General features: G+C 38.5%; 1 protein-coding gene across 3 annotated transcripts in view; it reads right to left on the bottom strand.

The window, feature by feature from the left end:
* The window catches only part of KIAA0319 (KIAA0319 ortholog), a 45,895-nt gene that overhangs the window by 13,223 nt on the left and 18,232 nt on the right, over window positions 1-14,440 (bottom strand). For all 3 annotated transcript variants that reach the window (XM_010708288.4, XM_019613698.3, XM_085220102.1), the window contains exons 8-17: window positions 14,059-14,191; window positions 12,053-12,281; window positions 10,441-10,564; window positions 8,200-8,332; window positions 7,169-7,317; window positions 6,129-6,280; window positions 5,310-5,448; window positions 3,369-3,528; window positions 1,765-1,907; window positions 450-572 (exon numbers count right to left, since the gene is read on the bottom strand). In XM_010708288.4, the coding sequence (XP_010706590.2) occupies window positions 450-572; window positions 1,765-1,907; window positions 3,369-3,528; window positions 5,310-5,448; window positions 6,129-6,280; window positions 7,169-7,317; window positions 8,200-8,332; window positions 10,441-10,564; window positions 12,053-12,281; window positions 14,059-14,191 (1,485 nt within the window). The remainder of the gene's footprint in view (window positions 1-449; window positions 573-1,764; window positions 1,908-3,368; window positions 3,529-5,309; window positions 5,449-6,128; window positions 6,281-7,168; window positions 7,318-8,199; window positions 8,333-10,440; window positions 10,565-12,052; window positions 12,282-14,058; window positions 14,192-14,440) is intronic.

Here is a 14,440-nt window from a genome sequence, read left to right as displayed (position 1 = left end):
ATGTCTCTAATCTTCAGAGTACTAAAAGTTCAGCTTCTCTTAAACTACGTAAAATACCTATTTAGTTAAATTAAAACTGTTTCAACTAATTTAGATAAGAGGTCCCTATGTAATATTAAATGGGCTTACTTGATTTGTTAGGTGTGCCATGGAATACAGACGTGATTAAAATGATGAAACTAGATTGTATTTCCCAGGTGCAACAGGTAAAGTGGGAAAAAAAAAACAAACAAACAAACCTCAGTGTAGTTAATCAGCTTAAGAAATTAAAGATTAATAGATGGCTATATTGCTCAGTCCAGAACACCAGCGTTTGCTTTCCTTAGGTCAGGTCACATTTCTGGCATGGAAGCATCAAACAATAACTCAGAAAATGTAAGTTGTTGCTTTCTTTTTCAGCTTTGCAAAAATCTGAATGCACAACATACACAAAAAGAAAAATGACTCACCACAGTTACTCTCGCCATCATTTAGATAACGATTAATTAAGTTTTCCATCCACAGCTGGTAGCAAATACAGCGCTTCGTTATAGGATCACAATGTCCATGCCCAGAGCATTTTAAAAGACATGCTAAGAACAATAACAAACATAAGTTAGCTGTATAAATAGACAAATTGCTATGCATTCTCTTACTGTGAGACTAGGTAGGTGGTAAAGCATCTAATTCATAACCTTCTCGATGTCATGTATTCAGTAGGTGTGCGTTTCAGCAGGCTGAGAAAGATGAGAATATCTTATGCATACAATGCTGAAATTGCATGCAAGTTGATTCATCCAACCACAAGTAATGATGAACTGAAGTTGCAGAGTTCAGACTTCCTCCTTTATTTATGACATATTTGTAAGAACTTTTAAAATACCTGAGATCTCAGGAATGCCAGTATTACCAAGTATTGTAAGACAAGCATCACACCACCAAAGTGCATTTCAGTATTTTGTAACTGGATTGCAGGATCTGAACAGTTGCACATCATATGCTTACAGTAGAATCTGTTGCTAGAACAATATGTCACATTAGAATAAAGTAAGGTTATTCCTCTTAAACTTATAGTGGCAGATTTGCTATGTTTGCAGCAAACCATTAAGCAGTATTTTCAAGAGATACCTATACATTCTGGTAACCCAAGTGTATTTACAATAAAACAACAGTCCTTTTCAACACGTGAACAAAATCAGAATTTACGACTATTTTTAGTGCTACAGGTGCATACTCTGTTTGCATTTGGATTGTTATCTCCTGATTTTTAAATGACGGAGGAAGTCATATCTGTAATACGAGTGTCATAAAGGGGTCATGTTACTAGCACAGTTTAATGTCAGGCTAGGCTTTGAAGCAAAAGTTTACTATGAAACCCCCTAGGGCCCACTTATGACGCAAATATAAACTCCTTAGAAGACAATGTGAACACAGTGATGAGCTGACCATTTGGCCTGCTACAGACAGAGAAAGTCTGCATTATACACCTATTACTGAACACTAAAAGCCTTGAAGAGACATGGAACGTTCTATAATATGGCTATAGACAGGTTTGCTCATCCTCCAACAAAAGATTATACGAGTAGTGAATCTTTCTCCTTGTTTCCCAGGTCTTCCTAATCTATGTCAGGTAAGGCTTTATCTATAACAGCAGGCAAAAGCATATCTTTAAAAGAACACAAGTAGCTGGTACCAGTTTAACACACACGAGCATGCATTTTAAGTATCATCCTCAATGTCATCTTCCAGAAAGAAAAAATCCCAGACACCAGATGGTAAACATACCTGCTGTGTCAACTCGCAGGACTTTAAAAAGCAGAAAGTCAGCCTTCTCTTTCAGAAGCTGCACATGCAGAGTTCGAGACACTTCTGATGCCTTGATCACCTTGGAAGGATGCCCGTTCTGCACGTAAAACACAACTGCAGTGCTGTAGAAAGAACAGTATAGGTTAGGGCTGCTGTCTAAGATGACTTTTGTCAGGTTTTCAGTTGACAGCCTTCGGTTTCGCTTGTTTCTGAAAAGCAAATATCACTACTGATACAGATTAGGGAACTCTGTCAATACATCAGCCAGCTCTATCCAAATATCACAGCAACTGCATTTTATTCTGAGCCAGAAGCACCAGTAGGTTCTTCAGTTTCTTCACAGCAGAAGAGTGAGAACAAGAAAGGTCTTCCTGACTCTCACTTTACGAGAAGAATGTACTCAATGTCTGCTTTCACTCCACTTGTCTAGAACCTATCACAAAGCATCCCAAAGCAGTCAGAGGAAATCTAGAAAATTCAAGAAGTGTTGGTATTTTTGATCTCATCCAACATCATGTGCTTCAGGGAACATCTCTAGTTGAAAAGCAGTAGTTGGAAGCTGGAATTCAACATAGAATCTTTAAGGCTGGAAAAGAAAACCAAAGTTCATTTAGTCTGACCATCAACCTATCACTACCATGCCTGCCAACCTGGACACACCATGGTCAGGTCACTCAATGCCACATCTACCCCTTCTTGAAAATCTCCAGACATGGTGATTTCCAACACTTTCCTGGGCATCCTGTTCCAATATCTCATGATTCTTTCTAAAACAATTTTTTTCCTAATATTCAACCTGAACTTTAAGGTAGTATAGCCATTTTTTGGCTGACACTGGATTTTCTTTTCCTTTTTTTAATGTTAAGAGCTTCCCAGAGAGGTGAATAAATACTAAAATAGATTTTTAAATCACCAAGCAGTTAACAAGAAGTAATTTAGAATATGATGTCAACAGGTTTTTAACGATCATGCTGCATATGGCTACTTCCACACCTCTACAAACAGAAAAGATATTTACTTTGAAGTAGGTATAATATATAGAATACTGCAAAATCTGCTGATTTTTCTGTAAAAAAAATGATTTTTTCTTATCAGTTACCTGGAGAAATGTACTTAAGTACATAAAGTACTTAAAAGTATCAGAAGCTTAGAGAGGAAAAAAAGGGAACCAAAGTAACCGTGATAGGATACAGCTGGAAACTTATTTTGAAATACAGTATTTGCTTCACTGGGAGAAGGTCTGTCCATCTTATTCCAGCCAGCATTTGGGAAAAATAGTAACTCTACATGGAACAGAGACACTGAAATTCTGCATGAACTTTCTTTGAAGGAATAAAAGATAATTAAGGGAATAAAAAAAGATAATCTATGCAGAGGATTTTTTTAAATAAAATATTTAAAAACCAAGCTCTTGGAGAGCTCACTTCATCAATTTCCTACCACAACAGAGGAAACTTACTTCTTAAAGTATATACAGTAGCATCTTCAATAACATTTTCTACATTATTTTGCAACTAACTACGAGCTGTGAAAGACTTGATGAAAATCATAAATCTTCCTGGCACAGCAGGGCATCTTTGTACCTTATATCTGAGAATGCTTGTATCTTCTGAACTTTGATATCTGAATCCAAGACATTCAGCAATACAGCTAGTTGTCTCACCAGTGTGTCCTTCTGCTGTTCACTCAGCTGTCCCACCTCAACTTGCAGAATCAGCTCCACCAGACCACTCTTTTTGGGATCTAACAGAAGAAAGACACGGTATGGTATCAGAGCCTGGAAAATATTTCAGTACTGAATGAAGACAACATGTGGTATTACAGTTATTTATCAATACTGCATTTTCCTGAATAAGACCAACATCACTTATAAGGCACCCCTTTTGTGCTCCTACAAAAGTACTCAGCCTGCTTTTTCACATTATTTCTGAAATAAATCTGGTAGGTCCTAAGATAACAATCCACCAATCTTTAATTCAGTAGACCAATCAGGTCCTAAGATAACAATCAGTTCGGGAAAAAAACATTTCAGTGTGTATTTCAGCATTACCACATCTCTGTGCAGAATAACAACGTCTGTTTCCCCTAATGCTGTCACATGAAGGTCTGAGGTAAGTGCTGGGTAAGTCTAATTTTTAAGTTACCTGCTGGTGATCTACTACTGGCTACCAATGAGGAAAAGGGATGCAAAGACAGACTCACAGGGTAGTATCCAAGACTTAGTGAATGAGCCTAAATGGGGACAGTCAGATTCAGAAATACCAAAAATATTTCTTTTCAAACATGAGAAATATGTTCAAATAATATTTGCGTTTCTAGAATGTTTTGCAAACAAAACAAGCTTCACAGATATGCAATGATACTTTGAGCAAACTATCACATGACTACATTCAATAATAAAGTGAGGAAGAAATAAAATAATTGCCCAGGAACCAGAGAAACATGAAATCTGACAGACTTGCCACACATTAATTTCCTGAAAACCCAACTCATTGTTTCCATCACATAATCACCTAATTTACATTTGAAGACAAGACTATATATGAGTAATATCAGACCATGACAAGCCAATTTAAAACATTCTGAAAGTCTTGGGGATTTGTTTTTGTCCTTCAGAGTAAGAGAAGGAATAAAACAACACAAACACACTATTGCAGCATTTGTACCTAAACTTAATGCACAGTTCCCTTGCAATTGGCCAAACCCATCAATAACCACAAAAACAAACAAGAAACTTCAATTTATGACAGAAAACCAAAAAGTAGCTAAATGAAAACATTAAGTGCTGTTGTTTATAACCTGGTAGGTGGCTCAACATCACGCAGTCATTTGCTCACTTCCCCTCTTCCCAATGGAATGGGGGAGAGAATAAAAAAAAAAGTAGAACTTGTAGGTTAATCAAACTATTTACTAAGGCAGAGAAAAAGAAAAGGAAAATAGTCATGACTGTATACATATAAAAATGTATATAACAAGTGATGAACAAGCAATTGCTCACCACCACCCTCTGAGCAGCTGAAGAGAGCAAGATGCAGTCCCTCCCTCTTCAAAACTTGTGCTTGATGTCAAATAGTATGGAATATCCCTTTGGCCAGTTTAAGTTAGCTGTCCTAATTCTATTCCCTCCCAGCTCCTTGGGCTCTTTGCTGTGAACAGCCTTGGCTTAGCAGGCAACTATAAACATCGGTGTGTTATTAACGTTGTTTTTCTCCTAGAACCCAAACACAGCATCATAGCAGACACTCCAAATAAAGGAATTCTGTCTCAGCTGAAACTAAGAGAGTAAGATGTGTAATTTTCAGATATTTATCTATCTAGGACAGCAATGCTGCAAATGGTGGGAAAGAAGAACTCCGACACGTCTTGTTCAACACACACAATGCCAACTGAGAGAAGTGCAATCAGATGATAGGAAAAGAGAATTGTGTTTTAGCCTGACAAAATCTTGTCAACACTGGAAGAAGAGAAAAGGAGAACAAAGATGAGGTATTCACAACGTATCGATGACCTTTTAATTGTCATACCAGGCCGCACTTCAACAGTAGCAGAGTCAATATCTGAATCTCCTTTGGCATCTGTCACTTTCAAGTGAAAGATATAGATTCCTTCCACCAGATTAGTTAGCTGCAATACTGCTTCATGGTCTGAGCCATGGATCACATCCTGCAAAAACAGGCACCAGGATGGTTATACCCTCAGATAAAATTGCAGATATGAATATCAACTCAGGTATCTGATATGACAGTGTGAGTTCTTGCTTTAGCTTTATGACAAATGTGACCTATCCACAATTCATAGCAGTATAATGCAAATTTGCAAGTGGGAGTTAATAAGGATCTCTGCATACAGTACAGATTCTTCTCATTAAAACAAAACGCAGAACAAAACAAAATAAAAACCACCTCAGATAGAACAGCTGACATCCTCAAGTCCCCATTTACCTGAAAACCCGAGACAGTCACATTATTATTTCTCAATTTTACTCTAGTATAATTAGTTCTGCTTTCTTGTATATTACTTCCTCTCCTTGAAGTTTATGAATTTTCAACATTTCTGCCAGCTGTAACTGAAATCTCTCCACTCCTTCTCATATACTTAAGTGAATTACTTCTAGAAGCTTTGCTATCATCTTACCTTCTCCTCTCTCAGTTCTTACCAATTTGCACTACTGAAAATGACACAAGCTACTTGAACCAAAGCATTAGATAGTGCCGAGGAGATAAATCAGATGTAGACAGCATCCTCTATTGCATCTCATGAGTCATCCCTGCTTGCCCTTCTGCAGTGAAGCAACATACCTAAGAGCTGAATTTGAGTCCAGTTAAAACCTTCAAAAAACTCACCCCAGCTGCCGGGCTTTGACCATCCCGAATCCACAGATATGACACAATCCCCTGGTCATCAGCAGATCTTGAGCCATCCAAGGTAACAGAGTTATTGGGAAGCACCAGAACATGCTTCCCACCAGCATGTGCCCGGGGTGGACTGTTGTTTTCTAGCCATAAAAGTAGTGGAGAAGAATTTGCTTTCAATTCATGCAAGGTGTGACATACCATTGCCAATACACCCACACTTTATTTCTCTACCCTGATGATTACAGGCACTAAAAAGAGAATCTTGTATCAAAGGGACAGGAAAAAGATGAGAGGGTATACAGAATTTGGCTCTGGAATTACAATAATCTGACAAAAGCAGATCTGCAACCTGAGAAGAACACTGCCAAGAAATATTATCCAAAAAATATATTTTAAAGCACTGTGGGGTACTTTATTTGTAGTCCCACAGCAAATTTTGCATCTGATCACCTCAGTCAAGAAGTTTTCTACCTGCCTTAGAAACACAGCTCAGCATGAGAGCACGATGCTGGGCTCTGCATAATAGAAGCTTGTGTGAAATCTTACTTTTTCATATCTGTATTTAAGCAAAGAGTATCCAATAGTAACTACAGATCCTGAATGCTTTTTGCTCACTGCTAGCAGTGAAATTATAACATGAACTGTGAGTATGACCAAAATCACCAGAGAAGTATGAAAACATTTTCTTTCCAGAAGCAAGACATCACTGACTTCTGTGTAGAACATAACTGATAAGACAGAGCTCTGGAAAGCTGTGATGATAAATGAAATGCCTCACTGGTCTGATTATTAGCTGGAGAGAGAGGGGGAGAGAGAGGGTGGGGTGGAAGGCAGAGAGAGATGTAAAAGCAGGAAGTGATTTTAGCAGTTACTTGCAATACTCCTTTATTACAAAATGGCAGTTATTCTTCTTGAATCCCTTGAAAGATGACAACATATACATTAGCCATTCCTATTCTGAGTTTCTTTACGTTGTCAGTGACTAAACTAACTGCCTACTACATCCTAAGTAGCAGCAATAGGCTTACCTTCCTTCACAGTAATAGACAGCATACATGCACTGCTTAACCCCTGCTGGTCTTTAACTGTCAGTCTGAAGCGATAGGTGCCAACCTGAAGACCAGACACAGTTGCTACAGCTTTGTCACCATTTTCCATCTGCACGTAGCTTGGCCCACTGAAACAAAACGTCTCATAAAAACTATTTGTCAAAGCCAGACAAAATTCTCTCAGAGCAGCATCACTCACATCATTTGCTGTTATTATGGGGTTCCATCACTTCTACAAGCACTGACAGTAAAGAAATTATGACAACGAGTTTAGATTAGAGAGTTCATAATTGCATCTTTTTCTAGAAATTCAAAACACTCAAGCAGCACACATACCATCATTAGAAGAGCAGAAAATGCACCTCAGATCAGCCTCCTTGCTGTACTATTCTGTGGGAGCATATGCAAACGCTGCTGGTCTAAAAGACACTTGCAACAAATTTATTTCTGTACCATGGACAGGACAGCTGCACAAACTAATACCTTTGTTCTTTTATTAAGGATCAATTAGCTCCGTATTTGAGCATACAATTACAAGCTTCTCTACAGCATTTTTAATCGCTATTCAACAGTGCTTCAGTCATTTCTAATGAAAGCTCTGGCTAAAGGGATTGTTTGGATAATTTTTCCTTTGTTATCCAACAAACAGAAGAGATTATAAAAGCACTGACAGGAAAAATTACACATTACAGGAGAGTAGCTACGCCTGTTGCCCTCCTTAATGGAAGATAAGAGAGTTCCTGTAATTTCCTCATAAAACAACTTTGTAACTCCAGGTTTCAAGATGACACAGAATAAAACATAAGCAGGCCCAGATGAATTTAAAATTCTTACTTCTCAACCTATTACCACCTAAGAAGGAAAACTCTCAAAGCAATTTTCAAACACTGCTTCACCCAACAGTATTGATTAAGAAGCTCTGGAAGTCAAGCAATTTCACTTTTTTCTCTCCCTCTTTTTTATTCTCTAAACTATAGATTAGTAATATATCCCTTTAGGTACCTGATTACCTGATATTTTCCCAATGATAGAGGACAATGCCTTGGTCATCTTGGCTTCTGCTTCCATCCAGTGTAGTACTTTCTACTGGGAACGTCAATTCCTTGTCAGGGCCAGCCACTGCTACTGGAGGGCTGTTGTTTTCTGTAAAAAGATTTAGTGTATCACATTTGCTAGTTAGTCACTAAGAATGTCAATCAGCAAGATTTTACACAGAATATAAAATTAGAAGCCTGCCAGGAGGCTCAAAAGCATGAAACAGAGAATCAGAGAACCACACAGTGGCTTAAGTTGGAAGGGATCTCTGGGTTCATCTGGTCCAGCCCCTGCTCAAACAGGGAAACCTAGAGCAGTTGTCCAGGCTCATGTTAAGGAGGCTTTTGAAGATCTCCAAGAGGAGACTCCACAGCCTGTTTAGACAACCTGCACCAGTGCTCCATCACCCATAAAGCACACAGGTGTTCCAGGTGTTCAGAGGGAATCTCTTATGTTCCAGTTTATACCCACTGCCCTAGCATTGCTGCTGAAGAGTATGACTCCATCTTCTCTGCAACCTCCCTTTGGGTATATATGCCATTAAGACCTCCTTCTGTTCTCCCCTCATCAACCAGGTTGGTGATTTGATAACAGGAGCTCATCTGGTTGGTTAGGCATGACTTCCTCTTGGTGAACCTGAGCTGACTGCCTTGAGGATTTTCTTGTTCTTCTTGTCCCTGGAAATGGTTTCTAGCATTAAGTTGTTCCATCACTTCCTAGGGATTGAATATAACACACATAAACCAGTAAAAAGTACTTGGTGGGAGAGACCAGCTCTGCAAGTCAAATTCCACAGCAAGTTCTTCCCTGTCTCAGTCACATCTGAAGGCACGGTAACACTCCATGAACTCTGTAGTCTGCTCAAGTATACACTGTATAAAGGTGTTTTATGACAGGAGTGGTGTGGTATTGATCTGGCTCCACCACTGTGACCACACAAATATAGTAAAGAAGATCCTGGCCCAAGTTTCCCAGTGCTCAAGGTCAGTGCAATGCCACTCAGCTAGTCTCAATTTTGAGCCTTCGAGGATTTGGTGAAAAAATATAATTTATTATTCTGTTTCCAAATTTTGTTGTTGTGGCATGGCAAACCACCAACACTACTATTCTCCTTTGGTAAATACCCATTGCAAAGTTTCCTTAAAAAGGGTCATTGACATTTAAGAGGAAATGCTTTACTCAGAAGGTGGTGAAGCACAGGAAGAGGTTGCCCAGAGAAGCTGAGGATGCCCACTCCTGGAGGTGTTCAAGACCAGTTTCAATGGGGCTTTGGTCTTGTGGGAACTGTCCTGGCCCAGGGCAGGGGGGGTGGAACTAGAGTATTTTTAAGGTTCCTTCCAACCCAATGCATTCAATGGTTCTAGAAGTAGCTGTAGAATGAGCAAAATGAAGGAGACATAACATTGCTCATAGTGTAATATGAGATCTTCACATGAGCAGAAATGTCAACTTCAAATGTAAGAACCTGCAATATGCAAACATATTATCAAAAATTGGAAAAAAAAAAAATACTTTGTAGGCCTGGTGCACTTGCATCTACTCATCATTCAGCTCCCAGATCTAAACAATGATGTGAAAGAAGCAGCTTTTGAAACTCTGCTTGACATTTTTTCTTCTGGCAAAAGAATTCTAGTGAGAATTCAGATTGCACCAGGATTCTTGAAGAAATGCAAAACAGTAAGAAACAGAGCAAATCACTGATTGATATGGTGAACAGCTTAGCAGGGTATTAAAGTGAAAGCTACTTTTTAGTTTTTAAAAGTACACTCAAACATGCATAGTGCCTTATATAATCAGGCCAATGGGAGCCTTCAGGATCACTGCCTGGATTTCCTGGAATTCTACACTTGTTTTTACTGTTTGTTTTGATAGGAAACAGAGGTGAAAGGAAACAGAAGTGAAAGAGTCCTTGATGCAGGCACACCAGACTGCCACCTGAATGGTGCAATACAAGCACCAGGAATGGGCTGCCCAGGGAGGTGGTGGAGTCACCAACCCTGGAGGTGTTCAAGGAACATCTGGATTTTGTGTTGAGGGACATGGTTTAGTGAGAACTATTGGTGATTGATAGATGGTTGGACTGGATGATCTTGAAGGTCTTTTCCAACCTTGGTGATTCTGTGAATATGGGGAGAAGAGAGATCTGATGGCAGTGCTAAGGCATTCAGGCTGGTCCACCCTGAAGGACCAGCAGTGCCTGCAGTCAGTCAGCTTACCAGGCTGTACTATCAGAGTGACCTCAGCAGTGGACTGCTGCCTTGCTGAATCCGTGACTGTGAGCTGAAAGGTATAATCTCCTTCCTGCATTGCAGATAGCTGGAGGTATGGAGTCCGCACTCCCTACATGGCAGTGAGAGAGAGATGAGAAAAAGTACTCATGGAATACAAAAGTATATTAAGAGAGCAGATGTGGAGGAAAAGTAAAGTATGTTTTAATTCCAAATAAGTACATGATTTGAGCAAAAGCACCTTGCAGACAAAGAGGATACTTAAAATTTGACGTACAGACAGATGTCATGTATTCAGTACTACAACTGTCTATCAATCCACAGATATCTTTATCAACATAAAATCTTAATTTCTTAATTTTTAGTATAATTGCTGCATTATTTCTGAACAACAATAATTGTTAGACACATGGGACATTAACAATGACATTGTTTAATCCAGTATTTATTTCTAAAAATAGTTAAATGCAAAAATAAGTCATTAAAAAGAACAACAACATACTTGATTCCAGCCAGGTAGGCTTATGGAAATACAGAAGTTAAACAAGACAACTCTGTTCTGAACATATACTTCCAGCAGTATTAGTTAGTATATACATATATATATGTATATATATACACACACAAAAGCTCACAAAAAGATTAGGCCCAACTATATGCCTAACAAAATGACCATTTATGTATCTCATGAGGAATCATCCTTTCCATCTTCATCAATCAAAATTACAATTATCACAGTTATTCAGGGAAGTCTAATATGAACTAAAGGATATGATACATGGTTATCTGACCACCAGAGCTTATTTTCTAAAATGATCTATATAAAGTGGTCTCTTTCCAGTTTGGAAAGCCTAAAACATTTGCCTTTTTAACACAGAGAGGTCACATCTCTCATAAAAATGGCTCCTGAAGTTCTAAAGCTGGAATCATTATATTAATTACTTTAATCATCTAAACAGCTACAAGAACCTGCATCCAGTGAGTGTAAGTGCACTGAAATTGTATTTGTATTGGAGTTCTCAGACTTAAAAAAAACAAAAGACAAAAAGAAAATAAATATGTAGCCATAAAAAATAAGAGTAAAATCAATTAGCATTCATAGGAAACCTGTGTTTTATTAAGGTTGAACCAAAAAACCAGTGTGTCAGCAAGAAATTGACAGAAGTCTTGTAAGTTTTCACTCAGAACATTAAGTTCTTGTTTGAGTCCTACTGTTTCCAGGAAAATGAAGTGTTAACAAAAACTTGGGCAAGTCTAATCTCCTCTCAAAAAAAACTTTGCACCATGTCTAGCCTCTCAGAAGATGTAAATCCGTGGAGCAAGCTCCAGGGTCCAGAATTAGGCAGAGTGAACTGAGATTTTTTCCAAACCACCAACAAACAATAGGGAACAGAAATGGCCATAAGGAATGATTAAAAAAAAAAAAGAAAAAGAAAATTACAAGTAGTAATAGAGTCTAAAAAGCTGAACACAACAGAAAGGAACAACAGCACTCGGGATATTTAAATGGTTCTGAAAAATTACTTTTGTATGTTTCTCTTCATATTAAAGGCAAAGATGAAAGAACTTTCTAGTACTATGCAAGGAGAAACAGACATACCTGCATTGCTACAACCTTGTCTTTGCTTCTGGGACTGAGTGACCACTCATAGCTGACAATCTCATGGTCATCACTGCTCTGGTTTCCATTCAACGTGATGAAGTTCTGGGGCAAAGTGACTGCCTGATTAGGTCCTGCATTTGCAATAGGTGGGTAATCCACTGGTTTGTTGACACTCAGAGACGCAATTGTGGAGTTGGCTGCTCCATCTGAATCAATCACTGTGAGTCTACAATAGAAAAAAGGCAATACTGGAAATTTGTTAGATCAGGCTGCTGACAAGTTAGAAGCCAAAGATTCCCATTTTGCTGGTACTCAAAGAAAACAAAATCACTCCCTAAAACAGAGCCACTGATTTAATTTTTATGAGCCTGCAGAAAGACATAGCCTTCAACTAAGGTGGAAAGAAATTCAGAAGACTACTTTCAATCATAGCTTGCAATCTGTTTTTTAAAAAAGTGCACATCTATTCTGGATCCCAGATGAAACCTCTTCCATGCAGTCAATGGCAACTCCATCAATTCGCAGAGATTTTGCTGTACGTTCTTTAAAAATGTACTCTGTAAAAAACAATGACTTCATTCATCTGCTACTGCGCAACAATCCCTGCACCCAACACTACTGTGGATATTCAAAAATTCTGCCTTATCATAGCACAGTAACACCTCATAACTTCTTATTTCTTAAACAAACTGCTACTAATACTACTGGAGCTTATTATCAGCTCTGATTTTGTAAGGAAATCTCAAGTCACAAAACTAAATGTAACGTAGGGTTTAAACAATTGTTTCTGCTTTCCAGAAACACAGTGGCATATTATCTAAAAATGTGACACCTGAAAGTGATGACAGACTGTTCTCTATGGTGTGGGAACTTGGTACATCTTCAGTTCACCCCTTTTGTGAGTATTGCATACAGCCAAAAACATGGAAGGGAGCCACTCTTGAAGTCTTCCCCAAGAGAGAACAATAATGCTTACTGATCCTGCCATTAGCAACAGCATACTTTTGCAATGGATGCACAACCAAGTGTGTTAGGAGTATCTTCCAGCTAATTTCCTTTGAGCTTAAATAGGCTGCTGTATTGTTCAAGTACCTCAGCCTTTCCCAAAGGCATATGGAAAAAGTGATTTCTTAATTCCCTTGTGTTCAGAGCACGCTTAAAAGCAATGTACGTGAGCTCTATCCTTTTCAACACAGGAAAAGAAAATAATAATCTTCTGCCATTGTGCAATATGGAACAATTCCAATAAGGAACAGAGAACTGAAGCTGAATTTTTGGCGATGCTTATGCAAAGGGCCACGTTTAATGGATGCCATACACTGGTCATCAACAGGCCTCAGCATTCTGCTGATGCTACACTGATATATGATGTACCGAGCTGTAGGCTGTACTCATTGGCAGCCAAGAGTGATTCAGTGAAAAATGCACAAGCCCAGGACAAAGTGCTAAATTAAAAAGTACAGAAAATGATCTCTGATTTTAATTAAAGCATCCAGGACTATAAACATTGTTTTTGTTGTCTGGACAAAATCTATTGCCAGCAAGGATTAACTGGTAGAAAACAGCAGCAAGGCAAAGGCATTTAGGAAGAAAAGACTAAACTCAGCACACCATAAGACCTTGCATGGATCAGACTGCCACTACTATTCTGTTTGTCACCACTATTCAGGGGATGACTTTCACATCCTGACTTTAGTCTCATCTGAAAAAATATATATATATTCTCTTGAAGTTACTATTGCAGGAAGTGGGAGGTTATTTAATTTCTGATACCTTGATTTGCATAGGTTTGTGCTCCAGTGCATCATCATACCAGCGTCACAAAATCACTACAAGTACTTCTTAATGAAATTGGTCCCCATGAAATGAAGGCAAAGAGCTTACAAAAGAAAAATGAAGTTCTTTAAGGAGGTATGCACAAGCGCACACACACACAAAAAAACATCCAGCTGACATCACAGAAATGCCTGAAACTCAAAAGAAAATCATCCATGCAAGTGTACCTGAAAGTGTAATTTCCAAGAACAAGGTTAGACAAGTGCAAGACAGGTGTGTCAGCAGATGCTTTCTGCTCCCGCAAAGGACCTTTAATTTCTTCCCAGTGGTAACTCACGATCTTTATATCATCTGTACTTTCTACATGAATTAAAGAAAAATGTATCAGTACCTTGTGTAACATCAGGCTGTATGAATACTAAAGTCTCTCATGCACTGATCCCTAGCTGTTTTTCTACAGTTCACATATGAGAGCTATTGAACCAGATGATGAGTTACATTCTAAATGCTTTATCATAAACAAACAAAGGTAAAGCCAATCTCAGCCAGCTGCTCTCTGCATGAATCATAGAACTACAAAATGGCTCAATGATCACCTCGTTCCAAACC

This window comes from Meleagris gallopavo, chromosome 3 (assembly GCF_905368555.1).
Source record: "Meleagris gallopavo chromosome 3, MGAL_WU_HG_1.1, whole genome shotgun sequence".
Lineage (NCBI taxonomy): Eukaryota > Metazoa > Chordata > Aves > Galliformes > Phasianidae > Meleagris > Meleagris gallopavo.
The sequence above is the reverse complement of the archived record's forward strand: the minus strand, read 5'-3'. Positions and strand labels throughout refer to the sequence as shown.